The sequence below is a fragment of the Aotus nancymaae genome, unplaced genomic scaffold, assembly GCF_030222135.1.
Source record: "Aotus nancymaae isolate 86718 unplaced genomic scaffold, 86718_ANA_hifiasm-v0.15.2.pri h1tg000016l, whole genome shotgun sequence".
In the NCBI taxonomy this organism is placed as follows: Eukaryota; Metazoa; Chordata; class Mammalia; order Primates; family Aotidae; genus Aotus; species Aotus nancymaae.
The window spans coordinates 5,420,448-5,447,336 of NW_026988428.1; the positions used below are offsets into that span (position 1 = coordinate 5,420,448).

The window sequence follows — 26,889 nt, forward strand, 5'->3', positions numbered from 1 at the left end:
TAAAGTCTGCATTCAAGATCAACTATTGTACAAAATATAATACATAAATATAATATATATTCATACGGTAGAAGTTGTCCTTGCAAGGAAAATGCAGTTTTATTTAGCCCCTCTTGATGTTAGTAGGCAGTGGGTTGCTTGCTAGGCAGTCGCTCATCCCAGCATGAGGGGTTAGTACAATACAATCTAGTATGAAGCATGACGGAAGGAAAAAAAGTGTTTCTTGAAGAGCTGGCGTGTATTTAAAAAAATGTTTTTGTAAAACGTGTCCACTTCCAAGAACCATCCCTAAGCTGCAGTAACTCCACTAGAGAAGCAGCAACAACAGAAAAAAAAATGGCCACAGCAGGTTCCAGTGCAGACTTTCCCCCTCTAATTCCATTCGGGCTTTACCCCTGTAGGCAGAGATGAAAACAACTCTGGAAGATGTACTGAAATTTTTCATGGGAAAAGCATTCTATGGCATCAGCAGCTTTTTACTTATTTTCACAAACTAAAACAGCATTATTACCCTTTCCAGTGTAAACTATATCAAAAGCACATACCTGAAAAAGACACACATTTCTCTCATTGATAAATCTTTGCCCATAATGTCAATAGCATAATTTTAAAGGTATATGAAGAAAACACTAAACAATAAAAAAGGATATAAGTTTATATACAATGCTATTTTCAGTCTATGTACATTCTTAGTTTTTAAATCCGTTAGCTCTTAAAGAATGCAACATATATTAGAAGTTAATTGATATTCACGATTATTACTAATGAAATGGGGGGATATAATCTGTGTAATGATAGGATCAATTGACAAGTGTGTTAGAATGTAAGCCTCGAGGCAGGTAGGAGGCTTTACATTTTGTCTCTTGATCTATATGCTAGGGATACAGCAGTAAACAGTGCCTGACATATAAGAAGTATTCAGTAACTACTTGTTGAATGAATAATTTGCTGAATGAATGCTGTGGGATAATAGGGCCCCTATTCAAGAAGACTATAACTTCATTACAGAGATAAAAAACAAAACAAAACAAAACCTTAACATATAGAAAACAGCAGTGCCTAAAATATATCTCTGATTAAATAGTGCTTAAAATTAATCTCTGACGTATGTAGGCCTAGTATATGAATGAACAGAATGCAGGAAATCAATCTGTTAATCATTTCCCTTCTCTGCTATATGCTTTGCTGCTCAAGACTTTTTTCATATTCCATCACAATGGCCCTCTAGTGTGAGGGTCTATAGTGGTAGGAGAGGTGGTAGAGCTGGAGAACTCAGAGAAGGATTCATGAAGGAGAGACTAGTAGACAATCTTGGTGGAGAAGGCAGAATTCTTGGTAAAGGGGTAAGCATGAATTTTTTTTTTTTTTTTTGAGACAGAGTCTTACTCTGTCGCCCAGGCTGGAGTACAGTGGCGTGATCTCGGCTCACTACAGCCTCCGCCTCCTGGGTTCAAGTGATTCTCCTGCCTTAGCCTCCTCAGTAGCTGGGATTACAGGTATGCACCTCCACGCCTAGCTAATTTTTGTATTTTTAATAGAGACAGGGTTTTGCCGTGTTGGCCAGACTGGTCTCAAACTCCTGACCTCAAGTGCTTGACCTGCCTCAGCCTCCTAAAATGTTGAGATTATAGGCGCAAGCTACAGCGCTTGGCCAGCGTGAATTTTTCATGCATAAAAATAAGTTTGTGAACTGTAGTTTAATTGTATAAACATAAGTAGAAGAAGATATTATGTAAAAATAGTAGAAAATATACTTGGATAGATGGATTCTTATGATGAAGAAACTTGAAAACAGGAAAAGGAGTTTAGATTTAATACAATAAGAAAGGGGGAACCACTACAGGATAGAGAGCCATCATCAATGCAGTGTTGGAGAAAAATCTGGGAAGAGTTTGCAAGATAGCTTAGAAGAAAAAGGTACTGAAAATGAAAGTCAGCTAAGCGGCTATTTTAATGTACGAGCATAATCTAATGAGGACCTGGGCTATAAAGGGGGCCAAAAGGAAGAAAGAGGAATGATAAAACTAAGATATGTATATCTGGACAGGGGAGAACGTAGGGCTCCTGAGAGAAAAAAAAAAGAGAACTGGAGGAACTTTCCAGAAGTACAGGTAATCTAAGTACTTCTAGTGAGGAGGGAAAAGGAAGGCAGTTGATTTTGAGGGTCCACACAGATACTCTAAAATGGGAAGTCGCACTCTACCTACTTAGAAATCCACAGGCATTAATTCTATTAAGAATTAGCTAGGTTGATATTGCCAAGTATTAAGCTTCCCCTGATTCCTTCCCCTGTCTCCCATGAAGTTTGACTTAAGAAAAGAAGGGTGAGAAACAGAAAGGAATGCAAGGCTTTTGTATCACCAGCTATCCTACTTTGCTAAAATCAGAGCATGGGGAGTATGCCCACAGCCACCCCTGTCCCCTCCCATCCTAAAGTGCTCAAACCACTTAAACAACGCTAATGATGTGGTTCACTGGTCTACGTTTTAATTCTTTTTTTTTTTTTTGAGATGGAGTCTCACTCTGTTGCCCAGGCTAGAGTGCAGTGGTGTGACCTCAACTCACTGCAACCTCTGCCTCCCAGGTTCAAGCGATTCTCCTGCCTCAGCCTCCCGAGTAGCTGGGACTACAGGTGTGTGCCACCATGCTTGGCTAATTTTTGTATTTTTAGTGGAGACAAGGTTTCACCATGTTGGCCAGGCTGGTGAACTACTGACCTCAAGTGATCCACCTGCCTCAGCTTCTCAAAGTGCTGGTATTACAGGCATGTGCCACTGTGCCTCAGCCATTTTTTTCAACAGTGAACATGGTTATTAATTTTGTGCTTCACTGAGGTATTTTTTAATATTTTAACATATGGAGAACAGAGTTGAGAATCTCAGATTCACTAAATTTGAAAATAACATTTAAAATATCCCAAATTATTCAAGTCACTGCCCATTTTAAAACAAAAAATTAAATAACTGATTAAAAAAAAGTGTGACTTCATATTTCCAATGCTGTTACATTCCTAACCCTTCATTAATTAAATTGATTTCGCATCTAGAAGAAAACGTGCTATGCATACTGGTGGACCCTTATAAAACCCCAAGAATTACCTAAGAATTCTTCAGCTAAAATAACATTTACAGTTCAAGAAAAAAAGACTCCCCTCCATTGAAATAACCTATTACTCTAAAGTCAATGCTTACCATGATCACTAAACAGAAGTTGCTTCCACTTCTGCCTTTCTGCCTCTGAAGCTTTAAATCCCAGCACAGATTTTAATTCTTGGAGCACCCTCTTGGATTCTTCATGCTCACGCTTCTGTCTCTCTTTGTCTTCTTGAGACAAGTAATAAAAGTCATCCTTTCTGAAATCACTATCAATATCTATATCATCTACATAAGCTTCTAATTCCTGAAAATGAATACAAGAAAAAGCACTTTACTTGAAGCAGACAGTTTTCTAGTAAGCATTCATTTACTTGCACTTACTTATCTCTGAGATTTAAAAAAAAGGACTTGCATTTGGCACAGGTCATTAAAGCAGAGCTAGGAAAAAAAAAGGCAAACATACCTATAGATAAATTGAAATCTTAAAAAACAAAAACAAAAAACCTAACAGAAAAGCATTGTGGATAAAAAAGTTTAACAACTTTAAAAGTTATTTTTCTAATTCGATGCCATACTATATACTTACTTAGTGTTACAGCCATTAGCTATATCAAAACCAATCAAAATTAGAAGGCCTGGCAGTTTGGGGAGGTGGTCAGGTATGTTTGTTTTCTTGTGGTTCTTTCTGATTTCTCAGAAAGTATGAACACTCTTCCTAGGATTAGTGAATACCCCACCTTATGGTTCTCCCTATCTCTAACTTGCTTAACCAGCCTCTCTTACAGTATAGGCACAGGTAAATGACCTGAGATCCTCTAATCAGATGTGCCTGCATCAGACTGGATTTAAAAGTTTGTGATACAAAAAGCAAGCACCTTGAAAAATCCATTCTGGCAGGATGTCGGCAGATACGTTTCTTGAGGTAGCACTTCTGGAGGTAATTTTTACTACTCAGCATTAATGGAGCAAAAGGCAATGTCTCCACCTATTAATTTAGCAACGATATCTCCATTGCAACAGTTCTTTTGAGTGATTTGGCTGTTTACCCTAGCCTCATTCAAGCCTGCTTATCTGGCCCTCTGAAATATTCTGTAAGCTACCTAAAAGTTTAAATAAAGTATCTGTCTGTTAAACTAACTAGGGTTGGTTTCGACTTGCAATTAAGAATACTGAATAGTAACTTGTTATGCAATATACACGAAAAAAAAATACAGAATAAACAATGACCTAAGGAAAAGAGGTTTTCCTTAGAATGGACAAAAGTTATCTTTGTTAATATCTAATGTGATCACTAAAAAATTGTTTTTAAAAGTGAGGTATATCATAGTATATGCAGTCAAGCGCACAGGATTTTTTCATATGCACACATATTGGTAATTGCTACTCAGATCAAGATAAAAACATCTCCAGCATCCCAAAAACTGCCAGTGTACTAATTTTCAATGTGTTCAATCACTTTGAAAAGTCACTAAGATATGGACAATTAGATATAAATAACAAATAATAAAATTAGATATAATAATAAAAGTCTGATGTCGGATTCAATGAATTCAGAGTTAAGCACTAAAAACTAATGGTCTGATATAAATTCAACACATTATATTTTGAAGCTCATTAGAAACAGAAATCTAAAGAGGGAAAAAACAGTAATTTTCACCCTTACCTGCTCCTCAGGGATTGGATCTTTGTCTGCAATGTGTAGAGTAGGAGTAGGTTGCATCAAAGGTACTACTGAACAATGTGGGTTTTCACACACTATTTCAGGCTTGCCTTAAAAAAGGGGGAGCAAGTGGGAATAAAGATAAGAAACAGGCCACACAGACACGAGTGAACATCTAATTAAAAATATCTTTGGGGCTGGGCGTGGTGGCTTACACCTGTAATCCCAGCACTTCAGAAGGCTGAGGTGGGAGGATCGCTTGAGCCCAGGAGTTCAAGACCAGCCTGGAAACAAAGATAGACCCAAAAACTAAAAAAGAAATTAGCTGGGCATGATGGTGCACACCTGTAGTCCCAGCTATTTGGGAGGCTGAGATGGGAGGACTGCTTGAGCTGGAGAGGACAAGGCTACAGTGAGCAGTGATCATGCCACTGCACTACAGCCTGGGCAACAGAGCTAGACCCTGTCTCCCCCAACCAAAAAAATCCTTGGTACCAATACTTTGTCAATTTCATAGTCCAACTTGTTCTAATAACTTTTTATTTATTAAAAAAATTAAAGATACTAAAATGAACAACAATAAATTAGATTTACAACTTAAAGTTTTTAAACTCGGAGGAGAGAGAACCTGGCCTTCTCTCTTCACCTGACCACAGTATCTAGTATACAACAGGTACTCTATAAATATTTGTTGAACAAAATATTATCATTCATAGCATAGCAACAGTCTTAAGACAGACCATCACTCTTCTTCACAAAATACAAACTTCAGTCTTACCCTGAGGCTATTTTAACTTTCAGAAGTTGGAATTGGAAATGAGTTCACAAGTAAAGATCTTTAAAAGACCACCCTAGTTGAGTTTAACTTTGATTAATTCTTAAAATCTGTGTTTGGTATTTAATGACAGAGTTACTTAGTCTCATATCCAGCTGGCAACCATTCATCATTATCTTTCTACTTGAAAAAAAAAGAAGTATTGTTTAAACTTCCTGACTTTTACTTTTCAAAAGTAACAATAGTTAAATGGTGGGGGAAAAAAGAAGAAATATTTGGGAAATGTTATAAAAAGATGACTGGTCAGTTTGTAGGCAAGATGTCAGAATGATGACTAAATTAATAGAAAGCACTAATGAGAGACAGACTAGTATGGTGGCTAAGAGCTGTAGAGTTAGTCACAACTGGTTTAAATCCTAGCTCCTGCTGCTTTCTAGCTTAAATTACAGTTACCTGTAGAACAGTGGTGAAAATAATAGTACTCTTTTGTAAGATTAAAAAATGCATAAAAAATGCTTAAAACAATGCCTGCTACAGATTACATGCTCAAAAACTGCCATTATTGCTTAACTAGAAGAACACAGATTTCATTACATCAATGCTGACACCATACATTGAGCTCTTTGAATGAAAATAAAAGAAAAACAAATCCATAAGACTACTGTTAATAGCAGTAAACAGGTACATTAAACAGAGTGCTGGTAATCCAGCTCTCAAACAAAACAAAACACCAATTTGCAGCACTTCCTGATTACCAGTTCCCATGGTGTAAATACACCCACTGTGATCAATTTTAAGCTACCAATGATGTTAAACTGACTCACAAATTTCTGAATATTTAACAATCTCTGGAGAGCCAGCTCCAGCATGTAATTCATTTAACAAAAATCTAACAAGAGACCAGGTGTGGTGGCTCAAGCCTGTAATCCCAGCACTTTGGGAGGCCAAGATGGGATGATCACTTGACGTTAGGAGTTGGAGACCAGCCTGGCCAACATGGCGAAAACCTGTCTCTACCAAAAAACACAAAAACTAGCTGGGCGTGGTGGTGCACAGCTGTAATTCCAGCTATTGGAGAGGCTGAGGCAGGAGGATCATTTGAACCCAGAAGGGGGAGCTTGCAGTAAGCTGAAATCGCGCCAATGCACTCCACACTCCAGCCTGTGCAACACAGAGAGACTTTCTCAAAAAAAAAAAAAAAAAAAAAGCCTAATAAAATTTTTAAAACCCACCTATTTAATTACATGCTTCCGGTAATAGCTTTTACAAACAGCACAGGTTATAAAGTGAAAAAAGCTCCCTGATGACCTTATCCCTCAATTCTTTCTGAAAGCAGGGGCCTGCCAAATCTGCCCCACTGCCTGTTCTTATAAATAAATTTTGTACTAGAACACAGCCACACTCATTTAAGTATAGTCTATGAGTGCTTTCATACTACAACAGCATAGTAAAGTAGTTGTAACAGACACTATACAGCCTGCATAGCAGAAAATCTTTAGAAAAAAAAAAAAAATTGCAGACCCTTGCCCTGGGGCAATGTTTCTAAAGTTTCTCAAACTTTAACATGGATACAAATGACCAGATCTTATTAAAATACAGGTAGATATAAAGTCAGGGGTCCATTTGTTAACAAGCTCTCATGTGATGCTTATATGCTAGTCTGGGGACCACTATGGGTAACAAGGCCCTAGAGGTAATAAATGTAGAGTTTTAAAATAATGTGACACACACACATACACATGTGCACACACATATATTTTTGAGACAGGGTCTCACTGTGTCACCCAGGCTGGAGTGCAGTTGTGCAATCATGGCTCACTGTAGACACGACCTCCTGGGCTCAAACAATCCTTCCACCTCAGCCTCCTGAGTAGCTGGGACTACAGACATAAGCCAACATGCTCAGTTAATTTTTTTTTTTTTTTTTGTACAGATGGGGTTTTGCCATGTTGCCCAGGCTGGTCTTAAACTCCTGGGCTCAAGCGATCCTCCCTCCTTGGCCTCCCAAAGTACTGAGATTATAGGCATGAACCACCGTACCTGGCCTGTGATATTTTTAATAATGGAAAACTTATTAACTGGAGATTCTTTTCTATGGCAATCTCAAGTAATGCCAAATTATTCTCAATGATTTCCTAAGCTTACGACTATATATATACACATATACAGATATATATGTGTATATATATGTATGTGTGTGTACATAAATATATATTTATATAAAATCTATATAAGCCGAGTGTGGTGGCTCACACCTATAATCCCAGCACTTTGGGAGGCCAAGGTGGACGGATCATGAAGTCAAGAGATTGAGACCAACCTAGCCAACATGGTGAAATCTCGTCTCTATTAAAAATACAAAAATCAGTGGGGCATGGCAGTGCGCGCCTGTAGTCCCAGCTACTTGGGAGGCTGAGGAAGGAGAATCGCTTGAACCCGGGAGGCAGAGTTTACAGTGAGCCGAGATTGTACCACTACATTCCAGCCTGGCGACAGAGTAACACTCTGTCTCAAAAAAAAAAGTTCTATATAAAATATGGAATGATTCATGAATTTGCATGTCATCCTTACACAAAGGACATGTTAATTTTCTCTGTATCATTCTAATTTTAATACATGTGCTGCCAAAGTCAAGCACCCTAATCTTGATTTCTAAATGCCATTCTCCATTAAAAGGTTTTACAAGCCGTTCCTCCCTCCATCTCCAATTCCTTGCAACTACTCATCTGTTTTCTGTTCCTTTGCCAACTTCAGCATGCTTCATAAGTGGAATAACATAGTATGTAGTGGTTTGAATCTGACGTCTTTCACTTGGCATAATGTATCAGAGATTCATTCATCGTTTTGGATGCAATAGTAGTTCACTTTCTTTTGTTGCTGAGTAGTATTTCATTGTATGGATGGATGTAACAGTTTAGTCACATCCCAAAGTCTAGCTGCTTCTAGTTTTTAGTTTATGAACAAAATATTGATGTATGGGCTTTTGTGTGAACACTAAATTTTTTTTTTTTTTTTTTTGAGATGGAGTTTCGCTCTCGTTACCCAGGCTGGAGTGCAATGGCACGATCTCGGCTCACCGCAACCTCCGCCTCCTGGGTTCAGGCAATTCTCCTGCCTCAGCCTCCTGAGTAGCTGGGATTACAGGCACGTGCCACCATGCCCAGCTAATTTTTTGCACCTTTAGTAGAGACGGGGTTTCACCATGTTGACCAGGATGGTCTCGATCTCTTGACCTCGTGATCCACCCACCTCGGCCTCCCAAAGTGCTGGGATTACAGGCATGAGCCACCGCACCCGGCTTGAACACTAAATTTTTATATTTCTTGGTTAAATACATAAGAATGATACTACTGGGTCATATGGTATATGTATGCATAGTGGTTAAAATTTTGATGAAGAAAGCATATTTATAGAACCTCAGAGTACTTCTTTACAAAATATTTATCATGAAAATACTTTAAGGAAAAGGCAAAGGAGAATAAAGAGCATGACAACTGAATATCATGCACAGTCTAGGTCTAGACATATTAAAAATATTGGGACAATCAGGGAAATTTCAATGGGTTCTGTGGATAAAATGACAATACTGTGGTTGGTGTTCATTTTCTAATTTTGATGGTATACTGTAGGTATATAGAAGAATGTTCCTGTTTTACAAAAATGCATACAGAAATATTTACTGGTAATGGGGCTTCAAGTCTACAACTTATTCTCAAATGGGTAAGAGTAACATCACCATCAAAAAAACTATACACACATACAGACACATACATAGAAAGATAAGGGAATTGTGGCAGAATGTCAACAACTAGGGAATATGGATGAAGGATACTTTCAACTACTGTAACTTTTCTGTAAGTTTGAAATGATTTCAAAATAAGACCTTTTTTAAAAAAAGATAATGGCTAAACAAAGTATCTGCTTCTTAAAATATTCAAATGAACATTTTTAATTTAAACCTGTGTAGTCATAGCCACTGTGAATGTTTTAGTGAGAAAAGTTTGTGAACTATTTGTGTCTTAATACGTATCATTATTATCTATGAGCAAAAGCCACACATACAGAAAATAATTAGAAAATAGCTTATCTTAATTACCTACCCAATGAGGTGGAAACAGTTTTCAGAGTAATGGTTCACAATAATGGATAAGTGATAGACTAAGATTCAACATCTCAGAGTGTGGTAAAGGAGGGGTGAATGGATGCATCTTTCTTTCTTTTTTTTTTTGAGAGACAGTGTCTCACTCTGTTGCCTAGGCTGGAGTGCAGCAGTGGCCCGATCATAGCTCACTGCAGCCTCAAACTCTTGGACTTAAGCAATCCTCCTGCCTCAGTCTCCTGTCACCGGGCCTCGCCAGGATACATCTTTTTACAACCAAAGGTCTTCTGAGTATTTCTATTTGTAGAAAATGTACACAAAAGCTCTAGATGTCATATCAGAAAGTTTAATGTGCATAAGTATTTGCAAATATTAGAATTTCTTGGTAGATTTATCCTTTGGAGAAAAAATTATTTACAGTTTACATTTGGGATATTAAGAAAACCTACGGGTAGTATATCAGTAATTCACATGTTAATATTTCCTTTGGAGAAAGTGAATACTTTTACTACCTAAGGATTTGTTCAAGCTTGTTTAAGACATTAAAGAAATTATTGCAAATTTAGCTGTAAACAAAATAAACAACAGGATGGTAAAGCATTAATTATCTTTAGCAGCAATGCAAATTCTATGCCTAAGTCTGAGTAACATCATAATAAAGATCCAAGAGATAAATATGGTACTGGTTTGCAGCATAATTTTCAAAATTTGATATGCCCAATGCAAAAAATGAAATTAGTGAGGTAAAAACAAGCATAAAATCTGAGTCAATAAAAGCAGTTTGATGGAAAATCTCAAGACTATTTTTTTTACTAGTAGCACAAAGCAATCTGATACATTGTCATTAAATAATGACACAATGTATTTAGATTTTAGTACTAAAGATGCAGTGTCACTAATTATATCATTTGTATATTATTTTTGAATGACTGAAATAAGTATTTTATTTTAAAAGAAAAACTCAAGTTTCTAGCCCCAGACTATCAAACTCATTCTTTTATTATCCTAACTGAAAAAGTTTTTATTTCTAATAATAGAAAAATACTATCAAAATTTATTCTCTCGTTTCAGCTTTTTAAAAAAAGAGATATGATTCACTGAACTTTCAAATCATATTCATTCTTTATTTACAAAATGAGAGCCAATAATTGTATTCAGTGTCACTTTGTACATATAAATTCAACATAAAAAAAAGTAAACTAAGAAATTTTGAAGCTAATTTCATCATGAAGACAAGAAATCCGCCTAATAAAATCCTACCAGAGTGGAATAAGCATGTCTGAGAAGCATATGCCAAAGAAATCTCTCACAGGTACCTTTTTTATCTGTATTTCTTCGCAGCAGTTTGTCGACCTGAGAAATGGCCTCTTCCCAGCAATTGTTGCTTGCTTGAACATGGGGCTGAATCAACTTTAATTTCTGTTCTAGGATGTGATAAGCCTCTGACACTAGTTCCTGCGTTTCTTTAGTACAAACAAGCTTTTCAAGTTCATCTTCAAGAATTATTACCCTGAGTCACAAAGAAAAACAGAAACAGATTTCTATAATATGAAATAAAAAGTTTATAATTTATAAGGTTTATTTTAAAATACGTTAAAATCCTAGCACTTTGGAAAGCCAAGGTGGATGGCTTGAGCTCAGGAGTTCAAAATCAGCTTGGGCAACATAGTGGAACCCCGTCTCCACCAAAAATACAAAAAATTAGCCAGGTGTGGTAGCATGTGCCTGAGGCTGAGGTGGGAGGATTGATTGAACCTGGGAGGTAGTGGTTGCAGTGAGCTGCGACAGCACCACTGCACTCCAGCTTAGGGAACAGAGTGAAAACCTATCTCAATTAAAAAAAAAAAAAAGCTTATAAGATGAAAAACGTTCTGGAGTTAGACAGTGGTAATGGCTGCACAACAATGTGTATATACTTAATGCCACTGAACTGTACATTTAAAAATGATTAAATGATAAATTTTGTTATATATACTTTACTACAATTTTTAAAAAAGCTTATAAGAGTATGACATATTTATTCAACAAATATTTCTTGCATATATACTAGGCATTTTGAGCTTAAAAATAAATTAAGTCCATCTTCTAAGAAATAACAAGTGATATTACTCATATATGTAAATAAAATATATCAACTCCCACTCCCTACTCTACCCACCCTCTACTGAGCCTGCCAACAACGGCCTAGAGGGCAACTCCTTGGCTCCCTCCCCCCTTGGGTGTGGCTCGAGCTGGTGACACTAAAGACTGGAGACACCACAGACCCACGACCTGGAGCAGCTTGGAGGCAGGGAATAATAGCTCTTCAGGTCTGCAATAAAAAATGGCCTCCAATAAAACTACATTGCAAAAAATGGGAAAGAAACAGAATGGAAAGGTAAAAAAGTTCAAGAGCCAGAGCGTGAAGAATTTGTGGTGGAAAATGTACTAGATTGACGTGTAGGGAATGAGAAAATGGAATATTTCCTGAAGTGGAAGGGATTTACAGATGCTGACAATACTTGGGAACCTGAAGAAAATTTAGATTGTCCAGAGTTAATTGAAGCATTTCTTAGTTCTCAAAAAGCTGGTAAAGAAAAAGATGGTACAAAAAGAAAATCTTTATCTGACAATGAATCTGATGACAGCAAATCAAAGAAGAAAAGAGATGCTGCTGACAAATCAAGAGGATTTGCTAGAGGTCTTGATCCTGAAAGAATAATTGGTGCCACCGATGGCAGTGAAGAATTGATGTTTCTCATCTAATGGGATGATTCAGATGAGGCAGACTTGGTGCTGGCAAAAGAGGCAAATATGGTGTCCTCAAATTCTAATTGCTTTTTTTTTTTAATGAAGAAAGACTAACTTGGCATTTTTGTCCAGAAGACAAAGCTCAATTATTGTTAACATTGTGTGTTTGTGTGTGTGTGTGTGTACACACACATACACATATATGGATGCATGTGTATGTATGTATGTATGTATGTGTGTATATATATATATAAAATCTGTGGTTGGGCGTGGTGGCTCACACCTGTAATGTCTCAGCACTTTGGGAGGCCGAGGCGGGTGGACTGCCTGAGGTCAGGAGTTCGAGACCAGCCTGGCCAAAATGGTGAAATACCGTCTCTACAAAAATACAAAAATTAGCTGGGTGTGGTGGCATGTGCCTGCAATCCTAGCTACTCAGGAGGCTGTGGCAGGAGAACTGCTTGAACCTGGGAGACAGAGGTTGCAGGGAGCCAAGACTGCGCCACTGCACTCCAGCCTGGGCAACAGAGAGAGTGTAAGACTCTTTCTCAAACGAAAGTAGGGGGGTTTCTTGGATTTTTTACTTACTAGTGTGACAAAATAACTATATTCTAATGAAAATCAAGTTTGATATGTTCATTTTGAAAGTAGCGTTGGAAGAGTCTTTTTTTTTTTTTGGCATCAGTAGCACTGGTTACTTTGAATACATAAAACCTTTCTGTAGTTGCTTCCTTTATCAGAAAAGAAAAAGAATACAATATCACAAATAATTAGAACTATCATTTTGTTTCCATTTTACAGATAAGGAATTAGGCCCAGAGAGTTGGGCAAACTTGCCTAGAGTCACAAAGCTGGTAAGATGTAAAATTGGGCTCAATACAGGCATAAAAGGATAATACCACAGAGAGACAGATATTGTTACGAGAATTAAGAATAAGAGAAAATTACTATCAAGTATAAAGACAGATGGGGAACAACTAAGGAAGAGGTATTTTTGAGGTATCATTGAAGGATGGATTAAATTTGAGCCTATATACAAAAGGTGAGAAAGGTTTTTTGGTTTTTTTTTTTTGAGACAGGGTCTCACTCTGTCACCCAGGCTAGAGTGCAGTGGTGTGATTTTGGCTCATTGCAACCTCAGCCTCCAGGGGTCAGGTAATCCTCCCACATCAGCCTCCTAAGTAGCTGAGACTACAGGCATGCACCACCACGACTGGCTAATTTTTGTATTTTTTTGTAGAGACAAGGGTTCACCATGTTGTCCAGGCTGGTCTCAGCTCCTGGGCTCCAGTGATCTGCTCGACTCGGTCTCCCAAAGTGTCAGGATTACAGGTGTTAGCCATTGCACCTGGCTAGAAGCTTGTTCTATTAGGTTGGTGCACAAGTAATTGCAGTTTTGCTATTAAAAGTAATGGACCATGGGAAAAGGCATTTACACAGTTTGGCTGGACTGAAGGAAAGGAATGAGAAATAAAGATAGAAACAGACTGTAGTCAGTTTACGGCAAACTCTTTTTATAGTATGTTTTGTAAAGACTTTAGTCTGAGCTGCTATCACTCCAAAACCAGTCAGGATTTTCAGTGAAGTGAGAAAGCAAATACATGCCTCAGTAATATTAATCTGGCCATACATACCCTGGAGGTGAAAAGAATAGTTAGGGATTAATGCCCTAGTGTAGGCAAGGGACAATACTGTCCTGCACCAAGGCACTGAAAGTGGGAACAGCAAAGGGGACAAGGGGAGAGTAGTGAAACACAAAAAGAGCATTCTAAAATATGAAATACAAAACAATTCTTTAGCTAACACTTTAAAAAGTTGTATGTAGCAGCACTACAGAACAAATTGGATATGATAGTTTGTGACCAGTGTACCTTCTAGTGAAAGTACTTAGAAAGGTGAGAGATATTAGCATGTATAGAATATTCCACTTTTAAATAGCACAAAAATTTCCCATGCATAATCCACAATTTCTGCCCAAGGTACAAAACTCCTCTTTTTTGTGTTCATGTCTACCTTGGGGTAGCACTCTTTCTTCCCTGAGCCATCTTCCCTCACTCTAGTGCATTCTAATATGCAGAAATTTTTTTGTAGCATATTTCTGATTCTATTGCCAAAACTTACTTCTTAGGAGACTCTGGCTTTGCCTACAGCTTTCCACTGAAATCTTATTTTCCTTTGATGATAATCTAACCTTTGCCACCTACTCAAGTGGAGATGCCCTATTGCCCAGTTCCCTGCAGGAGGCAGGGCTAAGAGCCTGGTTAGCATTTACCTGCCTTCCTAGAACAGCAGATATAGACCACTGGAATACCCTGACTTCATAGTTTCTTTATTTTTCCTATGCCATAATCTTTATATCAGCCTTATAGCTAACCATCTCAGGCCTTGAACTTAGCTTCTCAAATGTCTTAAAATCTTAGCTTCTCAAAATGTCTTTGACTTTAAGTTGCTATCCCCATATCTCTTATCCTCTCTCATTCTAGTGAAACTAGCCTTTTGATTTTGCTGATATGTCAAGTCCTTTTGACCCATTCTTATCTTACAGAATTAATTGCTACTTTCCTCATTCCACTTCTTGCCTTGTATCCCAGGGTCAAGTATATTAACTACAATCTTAGCTCTTTAAATTCCTATGACCTTCCTGATTACCAACACAACATGAACCCAACCATTCATTTGATCTAGTCATGCATGATGAATATTTAACTAGTAGAGAAAAATTACACTGGAAATGACCGTATTCAATTAAATGCCTTGATTCAATTTTTAAACTTGAAAACTTCCATGTAGAAATATGTAAAAATAGTATTTTCAGCTGAAAAAGGTATACCAAAGTAGAACATAAAAATTTAGAAATTAAGGTAGAGTATCAACAACTTCATGCAAGGTAGGAAATGAACAAAATAAACTCTGTGCTCTACACTTTGCTCTTAACTTTTTTATACTTTGCTACAAAAAAATTTTTAGATCTGCTATAATTTATTTAGAAAAAATAGCAACATGTTACTTCTACTATATGTAACAATGCCTCTTGTAACACACTGTTCCAATACTGGTAGAATATTTCTATTAGACTGCAGGTTCCAGTTTAAGAGCACTACCTTAAGAAAGTTAAAAGAAACTAATTCTTCATAACCATCTTCATTTCAGCTCTCAAAGAGAATGAACAATACCTGCTTTTAGCCTACCTTTCCAAGTTTTCTGTTGAACTAAGGAAAAGTAAAAACGAAATAATGCCCTCAAGTTATAGTACTTACAAATTATTGGGTTTTGCTATATTTGTAGCTACAAACCACTCTTCATGATCATGTCTCAATTTTCTTTCTTTTTTCTAGCTAGGACACAAGCCAACCACCACAATGGTACACGAATGAAGGCTGCTAATCACCGAGACCTTTCTTTGTATAATTTCTAAACTTACTCATTCAGTAATGCTTTCAGATGGAGCTGCAAGCTGCGTACTGCTGTGTGAACATTATTCAATTCTCTTGACTTCTGCTGAGTTTTGGATAAATACTGTGGTACTGACTGGTGCTGAGTTTCAAAGTACCGATAGAACTCATAGCTGCGCTTAAGCTCTTCCAAACAGGCAGAATGAGCATGAGGTAGACCTTGAGTCACATCAGATAAGATACGATGAGGCAGGAGTGCTGGAGTAAGTAAGGGCCCAGGAGGTGAATTGACTGTAGAAAGTAATAGAGTTAACCGTCTGAAGAACTCTGAACTCTGTGCCACCCAGAGTTGGAACAAAACCTAAAAAAAAAAAGAAAAAAGGACTAGATTAATAACAAAGATTGGTCAATGTTCAAAACTATACATTCTGTACTTTATCCTTAATAATAAATATAGCTCAGCTTGAAATACCCTAAGATTAGCCAAGAATATGGTATCAAATATAGTATGTGGGAACTTATGATTCCAATATAGCAGGTAACACCAATATATAACTTAGTACAGTTCTGCTCCAGATGGGAAGTATTGATGGAATGAGATACATTATTAGAAGTAAATCTTCACTCATTATTTAAAAAAAAATTTTCATGTAGAAGAAAAGACAGCTGGACTAGTGGAGAAGATATATATACATATATATATATATCTCCAAAGAAATGGATCAAAAGCTTGGGTTTCCAAATAAGACTATTACCTTGCCTTATGAATTAGCTAAGAAATTAATATGAAAATCAGTCCAGGGCCAGGCGTGGTGGCTCACACCTATAATCTCAGCACTTTGGGAGGTGAAGGCAAGTGGATCACTTGAGGTCAGGAGTTCGAGACCAGCCTGGCCAACATGAGGAAACGCCGTCTCTACTAAAAATACAAAAAGTAGCCAGACAAGGTGGTGTGTACCTGCAGTCTCAGCTACACGGGAGGCTGAGGCAAGAAAATCATTTGAACTTGGGAGGTAGACATTACAGTGAGCTGAGATGGCACTACTACACTCCAGCCTGGGTAACAGAGCAAGACTCCATCTAAAAAAAAAAATCAGTTAAATACTCCAGAATTTAATGTCTGACATGAGAAACTGCAAAACCTATATTTTAATTAATTTATTTATTTTTGTGATAGAGTCTTGCTCTGTTGCCCAGGCTAGAGTGCAATGGCACTATTATAGCTTACTGCAATCTCAAACTCCTGGGCTCAAGTGATCCTCCTGCCTCAGCCTCCTGAGTAGCTTGAACCACAGGCATGTATCACCATACTCAGCTAATTTTTAAGTTTTAGAGATAGGGTCTCAGTATGTTGCCCAGGATAAAGTCCTTTTTAATACAGTCTAAGTATGTTCATAGGCCCATTCCTGAGATACATCCTGAATCCTCATAGCAAAGGATTTCTCCAGATATAGTTCTATTCAAGATGAGGACAATATCTCTGAAACAAATGCATGACAAAACAATGTAGTCTGAAATAAGAGGTAGCAGGCAATAAAAAGAGGATGAAACCACTTTAATTTAGATAATTATTCACAACCATGAAAATAGACATAATTTAGATGGCTTTATTAATTTTAAAATTATGCCAATAATGAATTAAGACAATTTCATGTAAATCTGTTTTACCATTAACTCTTTTTTTTTTAAGCAAGTAAGGCCAAAGTTCCTAGTTGCTACATAAGGGATTCTTGAATACAAACAGGTTTACTTGCAAGTCTTCTAATCCAACTATTGAATTTTATGATTACAATGATTTTCTTTATTCCTTTATTCATTCATTCAGAAATGATTTCTTGAGGACCCACAATGTGCCAGGCACTGTTCTAGGTGCAGATAAATAGCAGTGAGCAAAAATGAAGAGTCCCCACTCTGATGGAGCTTATATTCAAGTATAGGGGCATAGATAATAATGTACAAGTAAAAGATCGAGTTTCCCTTTTCCAGTACTGACGGTCCAGGAAGAAAAAGAAAGATAGTGTCTCTTGGTTGATGGGAAAAATAGAGCAAAGAAGGAGAAAGCAAGGGGTGTGTGTGTGTGTGTGTGTGTGTGTATACACATATGAGAGAGGGGGAGAAAGAGAGAAGGAGAGAGGAGAAGGGGGTGGCCAGGGAGGTCTCTACAAGTGTCACCTAAAGCAAGTGAGCCATGAGACCATTATCAAGGAAGAAAGTTCTAAGGAGCAGGAAGTCAAGTGCAAAGTACTGTGGTAGGAGGACACAGGGCACATCTGTGGAACAGCAAGAAGGTCGGTACAGCTGGGGCCAGGTAAGCAACAGGGAGCAACTGAAGGGTTCTGAGCAGAAGGGTGACATAACCTGATTTATGCATTAACAGACCCATAATGGCTGCTGTGTTGAGAGATTATAGGAAACAATGCGGTGGCTCCCACCTGTAATCCCAGCACTTCAGAAGGCTAAGGTGGGAGAATTGCTTGAGGCTAGGAGTTGGGAGATTAGTCTGGGGAACACAGTGAGATCCCCATCTCTACAAAATATTTTCTTAAAAATTAGCCAGGCATGGTGGCACTTATATGAGGTCTCAGCAACTTGGGAGGCTAAGGTGGGAGGACTGCTTGAGCCCAGGAGTTTAGGGTTACAGTGAGCCATGATTGCACCACAGTACACACCAGCTGCGTGACTGAGCAAGACCCTGTCTCTAAAGACTAATTTATTATCCAATCACCGTCCCATTATCCACTTAAACCAGAACTCAGAAATGTGTATTTTTTTTCCCTGTTTGTTCTTTTTTTTGAGACAGAGTCTTGCTCTGTCACCAGGCTGGAGTGCACTGGCACGATCTCAGCTCACTGCAACCTCCGCCTCCCAGGTTCAAGCAATTCTCCTGCCTCAGCCTCCCGGGTAGCTGGGACTACAGGCACACGCCACCATGCCCAGCTAATTTTTTTTGTATTTTTAGTAGAGATGGGGCTTCACCACGTTGGCCAGGATGGTCTTGATCTCTTGACCTCATGATCTGCCCGCCTCGGCCTCCCAAAGTGCTGGGATTACAGACTTGAGCCACCATGCCCGGCCTCCTGTTTGTTCTTTAGATAAGGGAAGCTGCTCTGGATAAGGAGACAGCCATAGCCTATAGGAAAACAGAAAATTTCGATTTAAAGTATTTTACAATGTATGCATTTATTTTTCTAAATCAGGAAATATATGACTTTATAAACTTAAAAAAACTAGTTAAAAAGGAAAAAAAGAGAGATAAGGACTCCGTGCTAGGGACTGATTAAGTATCCCTAACCCAAAAATCTGAATTGAATTCCCAAATGCTCCGAAATTTGAAACTTTTTGAGCACCAACATGATGGTAAAAGGAAATGCTCACTGGAACATTTCAAATTTCAAATTTTTGGATTAGGGACGCTCAACTTCAATGTGTAATGCAAATATTCCAAAATCTGAAAAAATCCAAAATCCAAAACACTTCTAGTCTCAAACATTTTGGATAAGGAATATTTAACCTGTATTTTATTTATGTCTCCTCAGGCTACAATTTGGAGGTTGCTTTTCTTTCCAAAGGTGCAATACTTGCCTCAGGAAATATTTCAGATTTTGGAATATTTGCATTACACATTAAGGTTGAGCATTCCTAATCTGAAAATTTGAAATTTGAAATGTTCCAGTGAGCATTTCCTTTGACTGTGAACAATAAAAAATAAATCCAGGCTGGGCACGGTGGCTCACACCTATAATTCCAGCACTTTGGGAGGCCGAGGCGGGTAGATCACAAGGTCAAGAGATCGAGATCATCCTGGTCAACAAGGTGAAACTCTGTCTCTACTAAAAATACAAAAATTAGCTGGGCATGGTGGTGCGTGCCTGTAATCCCAGCTACTCGGGAGGCTGAGGCAGAAGAATTGCTTGAATCCAGGAGGCGGAGGTTGCGATGAGCCGAGATCGCGCCATTGCACTACAGTCTGGGTAACAACAGCGAAACTCAGCCTCAAAAAAATAAAAAATTAAAAATAAATCCAAAATGTATTTTCTTTAGGGGGAACAAAGATGATACAGGAAAACAAAAAGCCCTGAAGCCCTGATGTATTTGTAAAGCTGTAAAAATGTCTTTCACTTTTAAAAATTTGACTTACAAAATCCAGTTTTAAATTCCTTATCTGAGTAACTATACAGTGGCAACTACAGAAGGGGGCAACACACAGTTTTTGAACATTACTGGGGTTTTCGACAGTTGGAAAAGTCTATAGAGCTCCTCAAGATAAGGCTCTTTTCAGAGCCTGATAAACGTGGTAACTGCAACACAATTATTGAGTTTGGTTACAGGTTAGTTACATGTAAAAATAAAAGAAATATAAAAATACCATTATAGTTTGATTTGTAAAACACTGTGAGTGAGCAAAAAGAAGCTAGCTATAACCATCGTTAGAAGGTAGGATGGGGAGACATCAATAGAGAACAAGTCTCACATTTCAGAGCAGGTCATATCAAATATAATTTTAAAAATCAACCAATATTTATTAATTGCTTATTCTACAGCAGGTGCTGAATTGACAAACATCTAATCCTTTGGAGGCAAGCACTGCAATTAACCGATTTTAATAAACACAGAAACAATGATTTGCCCAGGACCACATCAGTAGTCAAATGATGGCGCTAGAGTGAAACCTGGAAAATCTGACTGCACAGGGTCCACAGCTTCTCTTTGCTGCTTATACTTAAGCTAGAGTACAATTCAGGCTTTATACACTTTTAAAACCAGTATATCAACAGCATAAAGAAACAAATTTCCAAGGCATCTTGATGAATTAACAAAAAGTAATTTACAAGGAAATGAAATACTATAATTGTTTCTCCAAGTCCTTCTTAAAGAATAACAACTATCACCATTTGGGAGTACCCATTATATGACAAGCCCTGTTCTATTTAATATGTCTTCTCATTTAATCTAACACCTTATAAGGCAGGATGGTAACTCCTTTTCACAGGTAAGATAAGTTCAAAGGATAACTTATTCAAAGGCAAATAACTAGTCAGTCAGGGCTAAAATATAAACCCAGGTCTGCTCAATTTTCTACACTGAGAATCTCTTAAATTGTACTTTGAAAAAATCTTTATTTTCCTTATAGAATAAAGCATGATCAGGATATCGAATCTGAAAGGGAGTGAAATTACCCATAGTCCCACCACCCCAAAGAGTAGCTATTAATATCTTGGTATTTTCTCTTTTTTTTTTTTTTAAACAGGGTTGTGGCCATATTGCATATATACTTATGTATCCTGATTGTTTCACTGGCAACAGACATTTCTCTAAATTTTTATAGAATTTTCACAAGCAAGCTGTAGGTGCTACACAATGGTTTACCATGTGGCTTTAGCATGACTCATGCAGCATTCTTCTATTGTTGAACTTTCAGGCAGTGTTCCATTGTGCACTAGTATAAACACAAAGTGAATAAGCAACTTGGTATATAAAGCTTGACTATGTTTAGAATAATTCCCTGCAGTTTGCAGAAGGGGAATTACAAATTTAAAGGATAAATCATTTAAAAGGCTCTTTACATGTCAAATTGCATTCTGAAACAAAGAACTTGAGAGAACTGAGGAAAGTACTGCAGCAGCCTAAGGAAGAAATGATGGTGGCTGGGACTAGGATGGTGAGGGGGGGATAGAGAAAAAAGTGGACAGGTTTAAAATACATTTTCAAGGTAGAAGTGACGTAAGAATCTGCTGACAGACTGGATGTGAGTGGGCAAAAAGAGGGATAAGAAAGATGGTGCCCAGGTTTCCAGTTCAAGCTGGAAACCATTTATTGAAATGGGTTAGAATGAGAGTATGAGTAAGTCAAAGCACATTTTAAGTAACAGGAAAGAAAGAAAACAAACAAGATAATTAAAACTTTTATGTTTATTTAGAAAATGTAAAAGATATGGAAGTCAATACAGTTTCAAAACAAAATGGATCTTGATAAATGCTATCAACAACATGTGCACTAATTTTCATGGTATCAAGGGAAGTTTTAAAGACCAAAAACAAAGAAACATCTAAGGAGAGCTTACTAAATACTGAAAAGGAACTTAAGACACTTGGATCAGTGTCTTAAAAAAATACTACTGGAGGCTAGGCATGGTTCCTCACACCTGTTATCCCAACAATTTGGGATGCTGATGGGCAAATTGTTTGATCTCAGGAGTTTGAGACTAGTCTGGGCAACATGGCAAAACCCTGTCTCTACAAAAAATACAAAAATTAGCTGGGTGTGATGGCATGTGCCTGTAATCCCAGCCACTTGGGAAGCTAAGGTGGGAGGATCACCTGAGCCCGGGGAGGCTGAGGCTGCAATGAACTATGATTGAGCCATCGTACTCCAGCCTGGGTGACAGAGTGAGATGCTATCTCAAAAAAAAAAAAGAAAGAGAAAGAAAAACAAACAAAAAAACACCTACTGGAAGCACCTCATACAATGCTTTTATAATTAGCTTTATCTTTTTTCTGTGCTATTATTTTTCATCAATATTTTTCTAATATTAACTCTAAAACAGTTCATTTCATGTATATAACAAATCATTACGAATTCCATATTATTGAACTTTTAATTTGTTTCCAATGTTGGCTGCTATAGTAATGTCATGAACATACTTTGGGTATATTTTTGGTTACTTTCTGAGATAAATCTGTAAGGGCAAATTAAAACTGCTAGAATAAAGCAATTTTGCTTATACACTTGTATGAAGATTGGTATTCACTGCTAAAATGAACTAGTTTATACTTTCACCACTGGTGTGTGAGGTCTCCTCACATAATGAAATTACCAACTTTCAATAGCCTTGGCAAAATGGTCAGCTTATTATTTTTATTTGTGTTCTTTCATTACTAAGATGAAACATTTTATCATATTTATTGGCCATTTGTATTTCTTCTTTTTTTTCTTTTTAGGCTAGTCAAATGAAGCAGTGGGAGTGAAGAAAGAAAGAACAAAGAAGTCTATAACTGGTTGTGATCAATTCGTTGTAAAATACAACCTCCCTGGGACTAGCCTGTGTTTCTGTTTTTTTTTGTGAACTATCAGTTCATGCACCTGACTTACCTTCTACAGGTCTCAGATACCTTATAGAGTGCTCTGTATATAGAAATAATTAAAACCCTTTGTTATAAATCATTGTGGCTGGGAACGGTGTCTCATGACTGTAATCCCAGCACTTTGGGAGGGCAAGGCGGGCGGATCACCAGAGGTCAGGAGTTTGAAACAATCCTGGCCAACATGGTGAAACCCCCATGTCTACTAAAAATACAAAAGATTAGCCAGGCATGGTGGTAGGCACCTGTAATCCCAGCTACTCAGGATGCTGAGGCAGGAGAATCTCCTGAACCCAGGAAGCAGAGGTTGCAGTGAGCCGAGATTGCACCATTGCATTCCAGCCTGGGTGACAGAGTGAGACTGTCTCAAAAAACAAACAAACAAACAAATAAATAAATCATTGCAATTTTTCTTGAGCTTGTTTGCATGTAAAGTATGTATTATTTGAAGTCAAAAGTTTAATTTCTTTTTTTTTTTGAGATGGAGTTTTGTTCTTGTCACCCATGCTGGAATACAATGGTGTGGTCTCAGCTCATTTCAACTCTGCCTCCTGGGTTCTCCTGCCTCAGCCTCCCAAGTAGTTGGGATTACAGGCGTCTGTCACCAAACCCAGCTAATGTTTTGTATTTTTGTTAGAGATGGGGTTTCACCATGTTGGCCAGGCGGGTCTGTCTCAAATTCCTGACCCCAGGTGATCCACCCGCCTTGGCTTCCCAAAGTGCTGGGATAACAGATGTGAGTCACCAGGCTGGCCCAAAAGTTTAATTTTTATGTAGCTAAATGTAATCTTTCGTGTGGCTTTTAATGTATGAAAAAAAATCTTAAGAATTTTAGAGATATCCATGTTTGTTGCAACAAATGGCTAGTTATAAAATCCCTCATATTGGTCTCCAGTTAATCAACTTATCTCCAAACTCTAATTTAAGGTATTTCTTTTTTTTTTTTTTTTGAGACAGAGTTTCGCTCGTTACCCAGGCTGGAGTGCAATGGCGCTATCTCGGCTCACCGCAACCTCCGCCTCCTGGGTTAGGGCAATTCTCCTGCCTCAGCCTCCTGAGTAGCTGGGATTACAGGCACGCGCCACCATGCCCAGCTAATTTTTTGTATTAGTAGAGATGGGGTTTCACCATGTTGACCAGGATGGTCTCGATCTCTTGACCTCGTGATCCACCCGCCTCGGCCTCCCAAAGTGCTGGGATTACAGGCTTGAGCCACCGCGCCCGGCCAAGGCATTTCTTATATATTAAACATTTTAAGTATTTGGACATCAAAATATATGGACCTCCTCTTCCGATCTTTATGATGCTCTCGGCTCTTAAAGACAGCCTTATAACCATCACCAGGGCATTTATGATGATGGTATGCAGCAAATAATGAGGTGAACAAGTGCAGCATTCACATTCAGAAAGCACAGACACAATCCAAGTGCATATCTTTTCTTCAGCCCTTCCCTTCCACAAATGGATTACCTTCAATGCAGGCAGGCTGAAGCCATCTGTAAAGTTATGCGCTTCCTCTTCTGAAATCTGCTCTTCACTAAGTCCAAGTCCCAGTTCCTTAAAAGGCACCACACAGATGTAGTTGGTTACATTGTCACTCTCAGAGTTCAGGGGGTAGGTTAAATTAGGTTAAGGCAATCAACAAAGCTTTTTCATGAAAGCATAAAAGATACAGTGAAATTGTCCTAGATCACATTTACTATTCTGTATCCTGAAATTTTGCATGAGGAGATTTATAACAGTTTTTAAATAAAAATTAATTTAAAATATCCAATATATTAACATAACACCTCAGATATCTTAGAGAGTACTTGTGAATACAATTTTTAATGTCTAAAATATTAAAAGTTCAACTCTTCAAAAGTGTTAAAGTGGTATTTGTTTATTTATTTGAGATGGAGTCTTGCTCTGTCAACCAGGCTGGAGTGCAGTGGCACCAGCTTGGCTCACTGCAACCTCTGCCTCTCACGTTCAAGCAATTCTCATGTCTCAGCCTCCTGAGTAGCTGGGATTACAGGTATATGCCAGCATACCCAGCTAATTTTTGTATTTTTTGTAGAGATGGTGTTTTGCCATGTTGGCCAGGCTGGTCTCAAACTCCTGGCCTCAAGTGATATGCCTGCCGTGGCCTCCCAAAGTGCTTAGATTATAGGCATAAGTCATTGTGCCTGGCCCTAAAATGTTATTTTTGACACCTGCCTTTTGAAGCTGTATTGTGCACTTTATTGTGTCGTGGTTCAGGGCCCTCACTATGCTATAGCAAATACTCTTTTCTTCTCAGTCTGCCTACTGCAGGACATCATTAGTTGAATGTTCTTTGAAATACACAGACTGATATAAGTGGCACTAGGCCTGTTCTATAGACTACTGTTAGGTTTCCTCTGCCCTCCTCCTTACAGACACTTCAAAATCAACAATGATTTTTCCCTTTAATTGTTTTTCTAAATAATTATATCCATATAATTCTTGATGGTGAATTTGCATTTCTAGCACATTCCTATTTGGTTATACTATAATAATCTTTTGATACAAACCAGTATTAAATTTATAAATATTCTATTTAAACATTTTGTATCCCCATTTGTGAGACTGGTCTATATTCTTTGTAATAAACTGGTTTTTATTCTTTGTAATACAACATGATTTGGTATTGAGATTATAGTATTTTCATAAGTAAAATGATACAAAGAAACTTTCTAATCTTTTCTATAGTCTGAAATTTTTTAAAACTTTAAAACCACCTGGATCTGGTAGTTAAAAAATTTTACATTCACTTCGTTTTTGAATAGGTAATATATTCACAGAATTCAAAAATTACAAGGTATTAAGGGATACAGCAAAAACTACTTTCTGCCTCTATTCCTTAGCCACGTAGTTCCACTATCCAAATGGAAACGCAATTCCTGATACCAGTACCTTCTAAGATTTTTTATACATACATACATAAAAGCAAATTCAAATATCAATGTGTATCTGGAGGTATGTAGGTATATATACATGCATGTAAACAAACATACACATTTATCACTGTATAAACACACAGTTCCTTTTATGCACGACTTGAAGGATACAATAAATACCGATCCATGCACTTTGCAGTTTTTTTTCACTTAATATAATTTAGAGATCCACAGAAGAACATTAAGAACTATACCACTGTTTAAAAAATAGTTTCATATTTTCCTTGTCTACACATAAACCAGGTGTTTTCTTCTTAAAATTGAGTATTCTTTATCCTATGTCCAATCTCTTCAAGTTTTAAAATTCCTCCTATGTCAATTTTGCAGATTTTTATTTTGATAAGAAATGAGGCTGGGCTCAGTGGCTCATGCGTATAATAATCCCAGCACTGCGGGGGGCCGAGGCAAGAGGATTCTTTGAGCCCAGGAGTTCGAGACCAATCTGGGCAAAATGGTGAAATTCTGTCTCTACAAAATGCAAAACAATTAGCCAGGTGTGGTAGCATGTGCCTTGGTCCCAGCGACTCGGGAGGCTAAGACAGGAGGATTGCATGAGGCTACAGTGAGCTGTGATCATGCCACAACACTCCACTGTGGGTGACAGAGCAAGAAAGACCCTGTCTCAAAAGAAACAAAAAGAACCATTTTTGCCTACATTTTCTTTTTTTTTTTTTTTTTTGAGACAGAGTCTCACTCTGTTGCCAGGCACCAGGCTGGAGTACAGTGGCATAATCTCGGCTCATGCAACCTCTGCCTCCCAGGTTCAAGCAATTCTCCTGCCTCAGCCTCCTGAGTAGCTGGGACTACAAGTGCATGCCATCACGCCCAGCTAATTTTTGTATTTTTAGTAGCGATGGGGTTTCACCATGTTGGCCAGGATGATCTCGATCTCTTGACCTTGTGATCCGCCTGCCTCGGCCTCCCAAAGTGCTGGGATTACAGGTTTGAGCCACCAAGCCCAGCCGTTGCCTACATTTTCAAAGTTGCTGCTGTGGAGTTGCACACTATCCCTTACAGTTATTTTAATGTCTTCCACATCCATGGTTACCACTGTGTTCTCATTACTAATCTTGTATATTGGTGCTGTTTACTTTGATCA

The 26,889-nt window shown here is 37.9% G+C and overlaps 1 protein-coding gene, 1 non-coding gene and 1 pseudogene across 6 annotated transcripts in view; 1 reads left to right on the forward strand and 2 right to left on the reverse strand.

Moving 5' to 3' along the window:
• Positions 1 to 26,889, reverse strand: part of VEZT (vezatin, adherens junctions transmembrane protein) — a 91,352-nt gene that overhangs the window by 10,896 nt on the left and 53,567 nt on the right. For 4 of the 5 annotated variants that reach the window (XM_012469314.3, XM_012469315.2, XM_012469317.2 and 1 more), the window contains 5 exons: positions 24,301 to 24,448; positions 15,781 to 16,112; positions 10,946 to 11,139; positions 4,759 to 4,865; positions 3,192 to 3,399 (listed from right to left, as the gene is read on the reverse strand). In XM_012469314.3, the coding sequence (XP_012324737.2) occupies positions 3,192 to 3,399; positions 4,759 to 4,865; positions 10,946 to 11,139; positions 15,781 to 16,112; positions 24,301 to 24,448 (989 nt within the window). Of the gene's footprint in view, positions 1 to 119; positions 396 to 3,191; positions 3,400 to 4,758; positions 4,866 to 10,945; positions 11,140 to 15,780; positions 16,113 to 24,300; positions 24,449 to 26,889 lie in introns of those variants that run through there. The other variant, XM_021675602.2, reaches the window with a different exon arrangement.
• Positions 8,061 to 8,168, reverse strand: LOC135275478 (U6 spliceosomal RNA). The gene has a single exon (XR_010343111.1). It is a non-coding gene; the product is annotated as a U6 spliceosomal RNA (small nuclear RNA).
• LOC105728806 (chromobox protein homolog 3-like) lies at positions 11,911 to 15,774 on the forward strand (annotated as a pseudogene).